Source organism: Bison bison, unplaced genomic scaffold (assembly GCF_000754665.1).
Source record: "Bison bison bison isolate TAMUID 2011002044 unplaced genomic scaffold, Bison_UMD1.0 scf7180017864180, whole genome shotgun sequence".
NCBI lineage: Eukaryota > Metazoa > Chordata > Mammalia > Artiodactyla > Bovidae > Bison > Bison bison.
In genome coordinates this window covers 7,255,478-7,270,263 of record NW_011494752.1, presented here as the reverse complement: position 1 = coordinate 7,270,263, position 14,786 = coordinate 7,255,478, and the positions used below count along the sequence as shown (strand labels likewise).

Below are 14,786 nucleotides of genomic sequence, written 5' to 3'. Positions count from 1 at the left end.
CATAAGTAATGTTTGTGAAATTCTTAACCTGATAAACTAGGACATTCATGTCTAAAATGTGTTTTTTAATTTGTCTGTGAAAACTGTGTCTATGGACTTCCCTGGTGGTCCAATGGTTAAGAATATGCCTGCCAATGCACGGGACTCGGGTTTGATCCCTGCTCCAAGAAGATTCCACATACTGTGGGATAATTAAGCCCGTGTGCCACTAGAGAGTAGCCGCCACTCACCACAACTAGAGAAAGTCCTCAAGCAGCAACGAAGACCCAGCACAGTCAAAAATAAATGACTAGATAAATAAAATTTAAAAAAACTAGGTGTCAACAAATTATTTCATGAATGCACTGTCAAATTATGAAAGTTAAAGTACAATAATGTTTGAAGAACGATGTGTGCTCAGTGGCTTCAGTCACGTCTGACCCTTTGTGACCCTATGGACTGCAGCCTGCCAGGCTCCTCTGTTCATGGGATTCTCCAAGCAAGAATCCTGGAGTCGGTTGCCATGCCCTCCTCCAGGGGATCTTCCTGACCCAGGGATCAAACCTGCGTCTCCTGCATCGCAGGTGGATTCTTTACCGCTGAGCCACCAGGGAAGCTATAAGTGATGGTATATCTTGTTTCTAATAAGAGAAATGCTTTTGTCTTTGCTTTATCTTTTTAGGAAGTTTGTATGTCAGTGTCTAACTTGCTGTTTGGTACAACAGGTGTAAAATACATTCCATGGAAGAGGAGTGCAGAAAACAGCCATGTAGATTTATTGATGCGTGTGACGAACCCTACAGCTTTACTGGGGTGATGCAGTGCCCATTATAGTATGGGTGCCATCCCTACCACTTCTGTCTCCATGGTCACCAGCAATCTCCTTGTGGTTAAATCTATTCACACTTTTCAGTCCTTTCTTTCTTGCCCTGTCCGCAGCATTTAACCCTGTGGATCACTCCCTTTTTGCCAAACCCTCTCATTCTTTTGCTTTTTTCCTACTATTCCGGTTGCTCCTCGTCAGTCTCATTTGAGGATTTCTCCTTTTCTGTCCATCAATAAAATATTGGGTGTTCTTTAGGTGTCTTTGGCTGCCTTCTCTTGACACTCAACATACTGTCTTGGGGCCACCAGTTCTGTCCCCATGACTTTAGTTAGCTCCTTTTGCTGATGACTACCAAGTCCAAATCACCAGCCCAGAACTCCTTCTGAAATATGATACCCATATTCATGACTGTTTACCAGGCTTACTGTTGTTACTAGGCATCTCCACGCAAATGAAAATCAGGAAAGAAAGCACAGGCTCTAGAATTGAACTTCTTGACTTTACAGCCTCGCTCTGTCACTAAACTGTACAGTACTGGGCAAGTTACTTACCTCTCTATGCTTCAGATAATAATGATGGTGCTAACTTAAAAGGTTGTTGTGAGAACTATTAATAACTGAGACAATTCATGTACAGCATTTACCATAGTGTCTGGCAGTGGGTAAATGTTGATATCAGCAGTAATTAAATGTTTTCAGAAAGCTCAATTCAACTGATTCAGAAATGAATTCGTCAACATACCCCAAACTTTCTCTTCATTCTTTGATCCAAATCTCAGTGAATGGCACTACTATCTGCCCAGCCAGAAACCTGGGTGTTACCTTTGTCTCCTGACCACCACTTATCCTCCTTTGCTATCAGATGCTATCTTCCTTGACTCAACCTTGTTGTAATACACCACAGAGTGTTTTCAACATCCAAACTTTACACATAGTCATTCAATTCATTGAACAATCCTGCAAAGTAGGTGCTACTATTATCATCCCTATTTGGAGATGTAGAATTTGAGGCATAGAAAGGTTAAGAAACTGATCGAAGATGATATGAGAGGCAAAACTGGTATACAAGCCAAAGCATCCTGTTTATAATCTCCATACTCACAACCACTATCCTATATGCCATAGGACTTCTAGTATATATAATGTTTATCACATCCTATTATTTGTCTTGTCTCCCTGGCTAGACTGCATGTTTTTTGAAATAAGGGACTCTGATTTCTTTGCAGCAGGATCTTCAGGGCTTAGAATAGTGCCTGGCAAACAATGCATGTCTGATACACCCAGGGAATTAAGATCATTCCCTAGAGACAAGACAAAGTGTAGATAAATGGAAATGAATAACCATCAGGCTGCATTCTATTATGGCCAGGGTAAATGTTTTGTTTGTGGAGAAAGTTTTGTTTTGTTAATGTGAGAATAACAAGCAGAATACTGGAGTTAGAGATAAGTAGAGGTTGTTTAGGGTTTTCCAGGTGGTGCTAGTAGTAAAGAACCCACCTACCAATGCAGGAGATGAAGAGACGTGGGTTTGATCCCTGGGTCGGGAAGATCCCCTGGAGGAGGGCATGGCAACCCACCCCAGTATTCTTGTCTGGAGAATCCCATGGACAGAGGACCCTGGTGGGCTACAGTGGGTAGGGTTGCAAAGAGTCGGACACAACTGAAGTGACTTAGCATGCAGGCACCAGAGGTTTTTAAGAAAATATTTATGTTCATTGATTCGACAGTTATTGTAGGGCACATGGGTAATTTAACACATAAATCCTTACAAAGAGAACTCACAGATTTAGATGTGCACTCACTACCAAGCTTTTTGAACTGCTATTTAAAAAAAATAAAGAGGCCACTATCTACTCCCCTGTCACTTGAATTGTGCTGAAGGGCCCAATTCCAGTACTACTCCGCACATCAGTTGCGGATGGAGTACCATGCTGAGAATTAAAGTTTGTATTGGGGGACAAATGAAAATGTAACCTCAAGCAGAGTTCCAGTTCACTCTAAGGTCAGTGTAAGCATGCAGTCAGTTTATATTCAGCACCACCTGGTGCGCACTGGGTACTGCGTGAATGTCTGGAACATAAAAAACAGACATGAGTTTTTCATAAAACAGTAGCAAGAAAAAAGGGCATCCCAGGTGGCTCAGTGGTAAAGAATCCTGACTGCCAATGCAGGAGATGCATCCCCTGGAGTAGGAATGGCAACCCACTCCAGTATTCTTGCCTGGAAAATTCCATGGACAGGGAGTCTGGCCAGCTACAGTTCATGGGGTTGCTAAGTGACTGAGCACGCAGGCACAGCAAGAAAAGTGCTTGCTGTGCAAACCCTGGGCTGCCCCAAGAGAGGGAAATGAAAACTCCATGCCTAAATTTGTCATTTCCTATTTTATCTCTTGTGTTCAGGCCTTCCTCCTCCCCACCCCAGGGTTACTCCTTAATCCTTCCAACCCCATCTGCAAGCTTCCATCCTGTGCCACATTGGAAGATCTAGCCCAGGAACCTGGGCTCAGCAAAACAATACTCTTCTTTTTCTCCTGCTGTGTAGTAAAGCAGTGCCAGCCCAGGCTCTGAGCCTCATTAGATTGATTAGGCAGACAGTCAGGAAGAATGCTGTTTATACTTGGACCATTTCTCTCCCTAGCTCCTGATATTAAAGACTGGGATAACTTCAAAGCCTCTTTGGTGTTCTTTTCTTTTTTTCTTTACATGGCCTTCACGAAGAGTAATTAATTATGATTTAAAAGCAGTAATGAATCACAGTTTAAAGACTCTGAGTACAATATAAACATTTTTCCTGAAAGCCGAATTAGAAGAAATCTCTAAAATGTAAGACAACAGTTGAAGTAAATAATCGAACTGAATGGTCCCAAGCAGTGTCAAAAGAAAGAACGGTGTATTCTATTTCTGCAATAATGGGCATATAATAGTGGGATCGTTTTCAGCCCATTTCCCCACCCTGCTAGGCAAGAGTTGATTCAGATAAGGAAAAAGAGCCAAACTGGGGACAAAACAAAACCAATTATTACTATTATTTTTGTCTGTTTTCTTAAACCAATTATTTTTGATGCGTGGTAAACAGCCTGCTCCAGAGGATTAGGCTTTCCTGGCTCTCAAATACGCATTCTTCCCTTCCCTCGCGTCTGTCCTCCTCTCTGGAAGCTGCGGGGTGGGGAGGTCTAAAAATAGTTGGTGAATCACGGTAGATAATACTGTGCAGCAGTTACATAAACAGCCAGCCCTCGCGCGCGCGGAGGGTAGGAACAGAAAATATCTGGGTCAGGGTTGTCACTCTGAATAGGTTCCCCCGGAGCCGGCCTGTGGGAGGCGCGGCCGGGAGGAGGCTTAGGCCCGCGGGCCGGGAGCAGCAGGGGAGCGGCGGGCGTGCCGCGAAAGGGGAACGGAGGCCCCTGGCTGGGCACGGGCTGCAGCGCGAGCGGGGCAGCTGTGCCCCGCGCGGTCTCTCCATGGCGGGGAGTGGTCCGCGGCGGCGGCGGCGCTGACCGGCCAGGGCTGGGCGGGCGTGCCCTGGCGGGGGCCTGGGGCCAGAGAAAGATGAGCGCTCTCCTCGAGCAGAAGGAGCAGCAGGAGAGGCTGCGGGAGGCCGCGGCCTTGGGGGACATTCGGGAGGTGCAGAAACTGGTGGAGAGCGGGGTGGATGTGAATTCCCAAAATGAGGTCAACGGCTGGTAAGTGGGGAGCGGGGGAGGCCTAGGGTCAGAGCATCCGGCCCGGGACGCGACCTCGGCCTAGCGCAGCCCCGGAAGCCCGCCAAGGCGTGGCCCGGCACCCAGAGCCAACGAGGTTGTGCGCTCTGGAGGCTAGCACTGGCCCCCCTGCCTCGGAGAGTGTGCGGCGTGTCGTGCCCAAACCCCGGCCCACGTGGTCCTGCGCCGGCAGCGCCCACCCGAACCCTGGCGCCCCGTGCCCAGCCGACCCCACCCCCACCCCCATAACGTGTCTCGAAAGGTGCTGATTACTCTCACCCTCATTTGGAGCTCACCCCAGTTCGAGTTTGGAAGTACTCTGAAGAACACATCTGTGCAGAGCAAAAAGCATGAACAGTTGAGCAAACGTGGATCTTACAAACTAGCACGATTTCTTTTCCCAAGACTAGGGAAGATAAATCACTTGCATTCCTATTCTGCTTCTCTGTTGTCTTACTGCAGCAGTGATTTGCTGCTACCTACAGCTGCCTGTGGCAGGAAGGCTCATTCATTAATCCTATATAATGTTTTGCTTTGTTTTCTTAAAACAGTTTCAAATATGAGACTTTATCCAAGACTTCAGATGCCTGCCAGTGATTGAGTCCTTCCCAACTAAATCAGGAGTCACATTTTAAGAAGTGCTGGTGGTCAATTTTTTTGTATTGAGTTACTGAATGTGGTGGTATTCCGCTCTCTTCACATTTAAATTTTTTTATTTGATCCAAGTAATGCTTAACCAGGCTATTTGCTAGCTGAGAATTAAAGTGAGTTTGCAAATGTTTTATTTTTTAAAATGGAATCATACAGTTTAAAACTAAAGGGGACATTGGAGATAGGGTCCCACAACTATTAATAGCCAGGACCAGAATCACAGTTTCCTTACTTCCTCACAAATTCATCACCAACTTACCCCAAAGAAAACAGCCTGGGTAAATGTTCAGAAAGCCAGGAAACAGTAGAAACTGCTTTTTTTGTTTTATTTTGTTTAAGTGTTTACAAACTAGCTTGCTTTCTGTGTGTGGTTTCTGTGTGTGCTTTTCTATGTATGTGATTTCTAGCATTGCTGTGTGGTTCACTAGCTGTGAATCATTGTTTTGCCCTTGGGAGGCAGTGTTGTGTAGAAGAACAAGTCTGGACTTAGTGCTGGTTCTCCATTCCTGCTTAGCAATATGACCTTGCCAGAGTCACTTCATTTTCTAGTTATTTCAGAAGAGTTGTGAGCATTTAAGGAAATGCAGCATGATATAAATAGGTAACATTTACTGAGCTTGCTCTGTAGTACGAACAAGGTTCCAAATGTTTTATTTATGTGTATCATCTCATTCACAGCGGCTCAGGGACAGAGCTATGTTATCCTCTTGTTTTACAGATAAGAAAACTGAATAAGTAGTTTCCCCAAGAATTTACAGTAACTAATGGAGCTGGGAATGAAACCCAGCATCTGCCTCCAAACCATGCGTTTTTTTCTTTCTTTCTTTCTTTTTTTTTTTCTTTCTTTCTTTTTAATTGAAGAAGAATTGCTCTACAATGTTGTGTTGGTTTCTGCCATACATCAGCATGAATTAGCCATAGATATACATATGTCCCCTCCCTCTGGACCCTCCTTCCCACCCCACACAATTTTCTTTTTTTCTGGCCACACCTCGGGGCATGTGGGATCTTAATTTTTGACCAGGGATTGAACTCGTGTCCTCTGCAGTGGTCATGTGGAGTCTTAGAAACCATACTTTCTTAACCACGTAATAGATGCTCAGAAAAATGCAAGATTGTTGAACTATGAAGAGGCTCTCATAGATTTAATAGGGGGAAGATACCTAATAGGACTTCTACATGTCCAGGGTTGAGTTCCTGGTCTCCCTCATATCCCTAACTGTCCCCAGCCTGCTTGAGTCCTCATCTGAGCTGCACTGGCTGGCCAGAATCTTTGGTGCACTCCTTGCCTTCTGTCTTTCTCTCACAACCCACATCCAGTCAAGCTGCTAATCCTGCCAGCTTCACTAGCAGTGATGTAGTTAGAATCTGACCGCTTCTCATTAGCTCTGCCACTACACCTCTTGTGCAAAGCCACCATCTGTCACCTGGATTAACGCAGTAGCCTCCTCACCAGTCCTATCCTATGTCTTTTCTCAGCACAGCAGCCAGAGGAATCCAGACTTAAAACATAGATCATTTAATTCTGCTTAAACCCCTTTAATGGCTCCTATCTCGAACAGAGGAAAAGCCCACAGGGTCCTACAGTTCAAATCCTTGTGCCTCAGCCCTCACTCTTTATTTCTAAGCCTCATCTCTCGATTTACCCCCTTGCTCCCTTCATTCTCTCCCCTGGCTTTCTTGCTTTTCCTGAAAACACCAGGCACAGGACTGCTCTGGTGGTGCAGTGGTTGAGAATCTGCCTGCCTGTGCGGGGGACAGTCCCTGGTCTGGGAGGATCCCACATGCTGTGGGGCAGCTAAGCCTGTGCACCACAGCTGCTGAGCCCAAACTCTAGAGCCCATGAGCCACAACTACTGAGCCCACATACCCCAACCACCAAAGCCAGAGCATTCTAGAGCGAGTGCTCTGCAACAAGAAAAACCACCAAAATGAGAAGCCCAACATACCACAACTCGAGAGTGGCCCCTGCTCGCTGCAACTAGAGAAAGCCCTTGAAGCAACCAAGACCCAGTGCAGCCAAAAATAAATAAAACAAAACACCAGGCACAATGTTCATTCAGGGCCCTTGTGTTTTCTCTTCTCTTCATTTAAATGCTTTTTCTCCCTCACCTCCTTCAGGTCTTAGCTTAGATGTCCCCTGAATGAGTCTTGGAAGAAAAGTTATGACCAACCTAGATAGCATATTGAAAAGCAGAGACATTACTTTGCCAACAAAGGTCTGTCTAGTCAAGGCTATGGTTTTTCCAGTGGTCATGTATGGGTGTGAGAGTTGGACTGTGAGGAAAGCTGAGCGCCGAAGAATTGATGCTTTTGAACTGTGGTGTTGGAGAAGACTTTTGAGAGTCCCTTGGACTGCAGGGAGATCCAACCAGTCCATTCTGAAGGACATTAGTCCTGGGATTTCTTTGAAAGGAATGATGCTAAAGCTGAAACTCCAGTACTTTGGCCACCTCATGCGAAGAGTTGACTCACTGGAAAAGACTCTGATACTGGGAGGGATTGGGGGCAGGAGGAGAAGGGGATGACAGAGGATGAGATGGCTGGATGGCATCACTGACTCGATGGACGTGAGTCTGAGTAAACTCCGGAAGTTGGTGATGGACAGGGAGGCCTGGCGTGCTGCGATTCATGGGGTCGCAAAGAGTCGGACATGACTGAGCGATTGAACTGAACTGAACTGAATGAGTCTTTCCTTAATTGGTCCTTAATTTAAATTTGTACCATGCCCCTCCACTATCTCTGGCATTCCCTAATCCCTTTCCTTACTTTATTGTCCTTATAACGCAATTGCTGTGTACCATACTGTTTGTCTTACTTATTTGCTGACTGCCTCAGTTTCCTCGTCTGTAAAGTAGGATAATTTTCTTTTTGCCTGTTTGTTTTTGAGTTATTTTTGGCTTTGTTGGGTCTTCATTGCTGCACATGAGCTTTCTCTAGTTGCAGCAAGCAAGGACTCCTCTCTGTTGCCATGCAAGGCCTTCCCATTGCCGTGGCTGCTCTTGTTTCAGAGCAGGGGCTCTAGAGCATGCTGGCTTCAGTATTCGCGGCTCTCAAGCTCAGTGGTTGCAGCTTTCGGGCTCCAGAGCACACACTCAGAGGTTGCCACGCACTGGCGTAGATGCCCTGTAAAATGTGGAATCTTCCCGGACCAGGGATCGAACCATGTTCCCTGCATTGGCAGGTAGATTCCCAACCACTAGATCACCGGAGAGTGTTGATGATAGTACTTAACTTGGGTTGTTTAGAGGACTAAATGAATTAATACATGTAAAGCTTTTAGAATAATGTCCAGTATGTAAAGTACTATATCTGTGTTAACTTTTTTTTTTTTTTTGGCTGTGCTGGGTTTTTGTTGCTTTATTTTTCATTGGGATGTGAGGGCTTCTCATTGCAGTGGCTTCTCTTGTTACAGAGCACAGGCTTAAGGGTGCATGGGTTTCACTAGTTGTGGCTTTTAGGCTCTAGAGCATGGGCTCAGTAGTTGTGTCACAGACTTAGTTGCTCCAAGGCATGTGGAATCCTCCCAGACCAGGGACCAAACCCTAGCACTCCACATTGACAGGAGGATTCTTATTCACTGCACCACCAGAGAAGTTCTGGTTTTGTTTTTTTTTCTTTTTAAACTTTTTTTCTTTTTTCTAATTAAGCAGTGTGCCAGGTAATCGGATATAAAGGTTACCCTCAGAAAACATAGTCAGTAGCACAGAAAAGCAGAATGGTTACTGCTTTTAATTTTTAGTTGCCCAGTAACCATAATTTCTGCACAATTGAAATTTATGCCTCTGGTCTGAAATGCTTACCAGCACTGATAGGATGTCCGTATTTCCGATTTCTGGTCTGAAATATCAATACTTCCCAGCATTGATAGGATATTCTGACTTCAAATTTAAAGCTTAAAGAGTTGAAGTTCAGAGATCGAGCTCCCACATCAGTTGTAATTCAGGTATCATGCATACCCCTTGGCTTTAAGAAACAAGTATAATGGCTCATGAAGAAGTTGAAAATACTGCCTGGCTATAGTGCCTGTGAATTATGGCTGCCTGGAGCCCCCCACATCTGGACTGTAAATGATCACTCAGGGTACAGGGCTATGAGGGATGCGCTGTGTTGACTTAGCCCCACTTTACGTGGTGATACTTCAGCAGTTGGTTTGTCCAAAAATGTCTCAGATCCGATATTGCTTCCTTCACTCTCAGGTCTGTTGTGAACAAGTGATTTACTACTTACAAGTGAACACCTTATTTCCAAAAAGGAACACATTTTTCTCATCATGTTCTATTCATTTTTGAATGCTTATTATAATTACTCATTTTTCAAGTGTTCAAGACGGCCATACACAAACACACTCCCAGAATCAAGAATATACAGGATCCTTCTACTCTAAGCAGTGTCCACCTTGTTTGGTTCACTTATTCAGCAAATATCAATTAAGTACCTGTAAATTCAAGCAGATACTTCCTTATCTTCATGGAGCTTATATTTTAGAAGTCCATATCAAGACTCTTTTATTTTCCCCAAATTGGAATTCTTTTTATGATGAAGTACATTTTAAAGGCACCTGGATAATCTGGTTCTTTTTTTTGATAATCTGATTCTAATGAATAGTTTCAAATGTCACTCTGAAACATCAGACAAGCTGGCTTTCTGTAAGTCATAAATCTTGAGGTACCCAGGGCAAATTGGCTTTTTCCTGGAACCAAATGTACTTTCTAGACAGTTATACTTCTCAAGTGGGTGACCTAATCTCTACTATTGAACATATGTTCTATTCTTTGCCATATTTATATTCGTCTAAAAGCTCTGAAGATACTTATCTCAGTTCAATTAGAGAGTTGGTGAATGAGGACATTTCAAAACAGAGGGAGAAAAAGTGTTTTCCTTCTATGGGGATGAATTTAGTAGCTCTGTTAAGATGAAATTTTGGCCAACACGCTGATCCTGTTTCTGTGCAGTGTTAAAATAATAGCTCTTTTAGATGGTGCATGATTCCTTCCTAAGTATACAATAGTAAACAATTAGTTCCTTAAATGAATCTTAATACTTCAGAAGAGTTCTCAAAAATTTTGGCCGTTGATGTATATTTTTCAGATGCTCTAGGAACTAAAAGTATGTGTGTAGTGCCTTGTATTTAAGCAAATGAGAATATGTTTGTAGCCTTCTGGAGAGAACTAGAGAAGTGAACTTTTAAAAATGGAAATCCTTTTGTGTATGTGTGAAGGAAAGAAAAGTAAAAAGCAAAAGAGTAACAGATTCAGACAGGAATCTGCTGTAGTAATAATTTTAGTGGCAGAGCAAGCTGCAGATGAGAGATGGTTAGTAGCCTGATAATATTTCATCTTCAAGTGACATTTGATGCACATGAAGCGAGTTTTGGTACGCTCTTAAAAGGAAGATGGCCATGTAAGAGTATATTTTACAGAGACTGGGACAATATAATGAGGGACACTGAGTAGTATCTTTAGAGCTATCTAGCCAGCCAGGCAGCCAGCCTTCTGGAAGCCGTTGTAATAAAGCTCCTAGGATAAATTAGCTCTTTCCAAGGATCAGAAATGAAATTTAAAAATAAATTTTAAGCATATTAAATATTTCCATCATGTGCTTCCTGAAAAGAAAAGTTAAAATTACCAGTCTGATTTTCTAGTTCTAGCTGAACTCTAACAGGCTTGCATATATTTATTTACTGATGAGTAGAACTTGAAATCCCAGATCACCTCTCCACCTTTTCATTCTCTGTTTTTTATTTTTTGGGGCATAGGACCTGTTTACATTGGGCGTGTAAGCGCAATCACGGTCAGGTGGTCTCTTACTTACTAAAATCAGGAGCTGACAAAGAGATTCTTACCACAAAGGGAGAAATGCCCGTCCAATTAACATCAAGAAGAGAAATTAGGAAGATTATGGGAGGTGAGTCTTTCTGAGGTAACTTGATTTTGTCAAACTGAGACTTATGGTATCATTGTATATATTCTTTAAAAAAAAGTTTTTTTTTAATTGGAGGATAATAGCTTTAAGATGTTGAGTTGGTTTGTGCCAACAACAACGTGAATCAGTCATAATTATATATATATGTATGTATGTATCTAAATATATATGTATATCCCCTGTATATATTCTTGATGCTAAACAGCCAGTCTGTTTCTAGAAACAAGATAGCCTTACTGTGCCAAGATAATTATTCCGTGCTGTTTCTGGAAAGGCAGACATTATAAAGTTTTGGGTTTTTTATCTGTAAACTTTAAGGAGATAGAAATGGTAACAAAAACCCTGCAGTAAACACTGACCAAAATATTTGCCGTATACCAAAGGACACTAGCTTTCACAGGAGACTCTTCGTAATTTCTTTTGTGTGAAATCTCTTTTTTTTTTTTTTTTTGATGTGGCCCACTTTTAAACTCTTTATTGACTTTGTTGCAGTATTGTTTCTGTTTTATGTTTTGGTTTCTTGGCTAAGAGGCATGTGGGATCTTAGCTCCCTGACCAGGGATCAAACCTGCACCCCTTGCCATTGGGAGGCACAGTCTTATCCACTGGACCATGAGGGAAGTCCCTTTATTTGCTCATTTTTAAAGGACTATGTAAGTGTTCTGTGTTTTCATCTTTTTAAGTGGAAGATGATGATGGTGACAGCGATGACCACCCCCAGCTGAAGAAGGAGTCAGAACTGCCCTTTGTTCCCAACTATTTGGCCAACCCAGCCTTCCCTTTTATCTATACACCTGCATCAGAGGATCCAGCCCAGCTACAGAATGGGGGCCCCTCCACACCTCCTGCGTCACCCCCTGCAGATGGCTCGCCTCCGTTGCTGCCCCCTGGGGAACCTCCCCTGCTTGGGCCCTTCCCACGGGACCACACCTCTTTGGCACTGGTTCAGAACAGGGATGTGTCTGCCCCCTCTGCCATACTTAGAACACCAGAAAGCACAAAACCGGGGCCTGTTTGTCAGCCACCAGTGAGTCAGACTCGATCCCTGTTCTCTACTGTCCCGTCCAAGCCACCAATGTCTCTGGAGCCTCAAAATGGGACATATGCAGGACCAGCGCCAGCATTCCAGCCATTTTTCTTCACTGGAGCATTTCCATTTAATATGCAAGGTAACCGCTCGTCAGCAAGTAGCCTCTGAAAAGGGCAAAGTTGTCTAGGGGTCTAGTTCTTTACTTCCTATTTTTTTCAGGAGTGGGGATAGGATTTATCTAAGGCCTGCAGGGCTTCCGTGTCCTTCACCAGCTCTTGGAGTTTGCTCAGACTCATATCAACTGAGTTGGTGATGCCATCCAACCATCTCATCCTCTGTCACCCCCTTCACCTGCCCTCAATCTTTGCCAGCATCAGGGTCTTTTCCAGTGAGTCAGCTCTTCACATCAGATGGCCAAAGTATTGGAGCTTCAGCTTCAGCATCAGTCTTTCCAGTGAATATTTAGCACTGATTTCCTTTAGGGTTTACTGGATTGATCTCGTTGCTGTCCAAGGGACTCTCAAGAATTTTCTACAGCACCACAATTCCAAAGTATCAATTCTTCGGTGCTCAGCCTTCTTTAGGGTCCAACTCTCACATCCACACATGACTACTAGAAAAGTGACATCTCTGCTTTTTAATATACTATCTAGATTGGTCATAGCGTTTCTTCCAAGGAGCAAGCATCTTTTGATTTCATGGCTGCAGTCACTGTCTGCAGTGATTTTGGAGCCCAAGAAAATAAAATTTGCCAGTTTCCTTTCTTCCCCATCTATTTGCCATGAAGTGATGGCACTGGATGCCATGATCTTTGTTTTTTGAATGTTTTATTTTTTTTTCCTTTTTTTAAAAAAGTGTTTGGCTGTGCTGGATCTTAGTTGTGCCATGCAGGGTCTTTAGTTTTGGCATGTGGGATCAAGTTTCCTGACCAGGAATCAAATGCAGGCCCCCTGCACTGGCAGTTTGGAGTCCTAGCCAGTGGACCACCAAGGAAGTCCTGAATGTTGAGGTTTTTTTTTTGAATATTGAGTTTTAAGCCAGCTTTTTAACTCTCTTCTTTCACCTTCATCAAGAGCCCCTTTAGTTCTTCTTCACTTTCTGCTATTAGGGTGGTATCATCTGCATATCTGAGGTTATTGATATTTCTCCTGGTGATCTTGATTCCAGCTTGTGAGTCATCCACCCAGCATTTTGCATGATGTACTCTACATATAAGTTAAATAAGCAGGGTGACAATATAGAGCCTTGACATACTCCTTTCCCAGTTTGGAACCAGTCCATTGTTCCATGACCAGTTCTGTTGCTTCATCCTGCATACGGGTTTCTCAGGAGACAAGTAAGGTGGTCTCGTATTCCCATCTCTTTAAGAATTTTCCACAGTTTATTGTGATTCACACAGTCAAAGGCTTTAGTGTAGTCAATGAAGCAGAAGTAGATGTTTTTCTGGCATTCTCTTGCCTTTCCTGTGATCCAATGGATGTTAGCAATTTGATCTCTGGTTCCTCTGCCTTTTCTAAACCCAGCTTGTACATCTGAAAGTTCTCGGTTCAAGTACTGTTGAAGCCTAGCTTGAAGGATTTTGAGTATTACCTTGCTAGCATGTGAAATAAGCACAATTGTACGGTAGTTTGAGCATTCTTTGGCATTGCCATTCTTTGAGATTGGAATAAAAACTGGCCTTTTCCAGTCCTGTGGCCACTGCTGAGTTTTCCAAATATGCTGGCATACTGAGTGCAACACTTTCACAGCATCATCTTTTAGGATTTGAAATAGCTCAACTGGAATTCTATCACCTTCCCTAGCTTTGTTCACAGTAATGCTCCTAAGGCTCACTTGACTTCGCATTCCAGGATATCTGGCTCTAGGTGAGTGACCACACCATTGTGGTTATCCAGGTCATTAAGACCTTTTTTCTACAGTTCTTCTGTGTATTTTTGCCACCTCTTCTTAATCTCTTCTGCCTCTGTTAGGTCCCTACTGTTTCTGTCCTTTATTGTGCCCATCTTTGTGTGAAATGTTCCCTTGGTATCTCTGATTTTCTTAAGGGGATTTCTAATCGTTCCTGTTCTGTTGTTTTCTTCTATTTCTTTGCATTATTCACTTAAGAAGGCTTTTTTATCTCTCCTTGTTATTCTTTGGAACTCTGCATTCAGTTGGGTATATCTTTCCCTTTCTCCTTTGCTTTTCACTTCCCATTTTTTAATCAGTTATCTGTAAGGCCTCCTCAGACAGCCACTTTGACTTCTTTTGTTTCTTTTTCTTTGGGATGGTTTTGGTCACTGCCTCCTGTACAATGTTACCAACCTCCATCCATAGTTCTTCAGGCACTCTATCGGATCTAATCCTTTGAATCTGTTTGTCACTTCCCCTGTGTATAAGAGATTTGAGTTAGGTCATGCCTGAATGCGGAGAAGGCAATGGCACCCCACTCCAGTACTCTTGCCTGGAGAATCCCATGGACGGAGGAGCCTGGTAGGCTGCAGTCCATGGGGTCGGTAAGAGTCAGACACTGAGTGAGTTCACTTTCACTTTTCACTTTCATGCATTGGAGAAGGAAATGGCAACCCACTCCAGTGTCATTGCCTGGAGAATCCCGGGGATGGGAGAGCCTGGTGGGCTGCCGTCTATGGGGTCACACGGAGTCGGACATGACTGAAGCGACTTAGCAGCAACAGC

General features: G+C 43.6%; 1 protein-coding gene across 1 annotated transcript in view; it reads left to right on the top strand.

Annotated features, from left to right (window-relative positions):
* The first annotated feature begins 4,050 nt into the window (after positions 1-4,050).
* Positions 4,051-14,786, top strand: part of ANKRD40 (ankyrin repeat domain 40) — a 19,534-nt gene continuing 8,798 nt past the window's right edge. Inside the window, exons 1-3 of the mRNA XM_010842835.1 lie at positions 4,051-4,486; positions 10,914-11,062; positions 11,764-12,249. Coding sequence (XP_010841137.1) covers positions 4,353-4,486; positions 10,914-11,062; positions 11,764-12,249 — 769 coding nt within the window. The 5' untranslated portion in view covers positions 4,051-4,352. The remainder of the gene's footprint in view (positions 4,487-10,913; positions 11,063-11,763; positions 12,250-14,786) is intronic.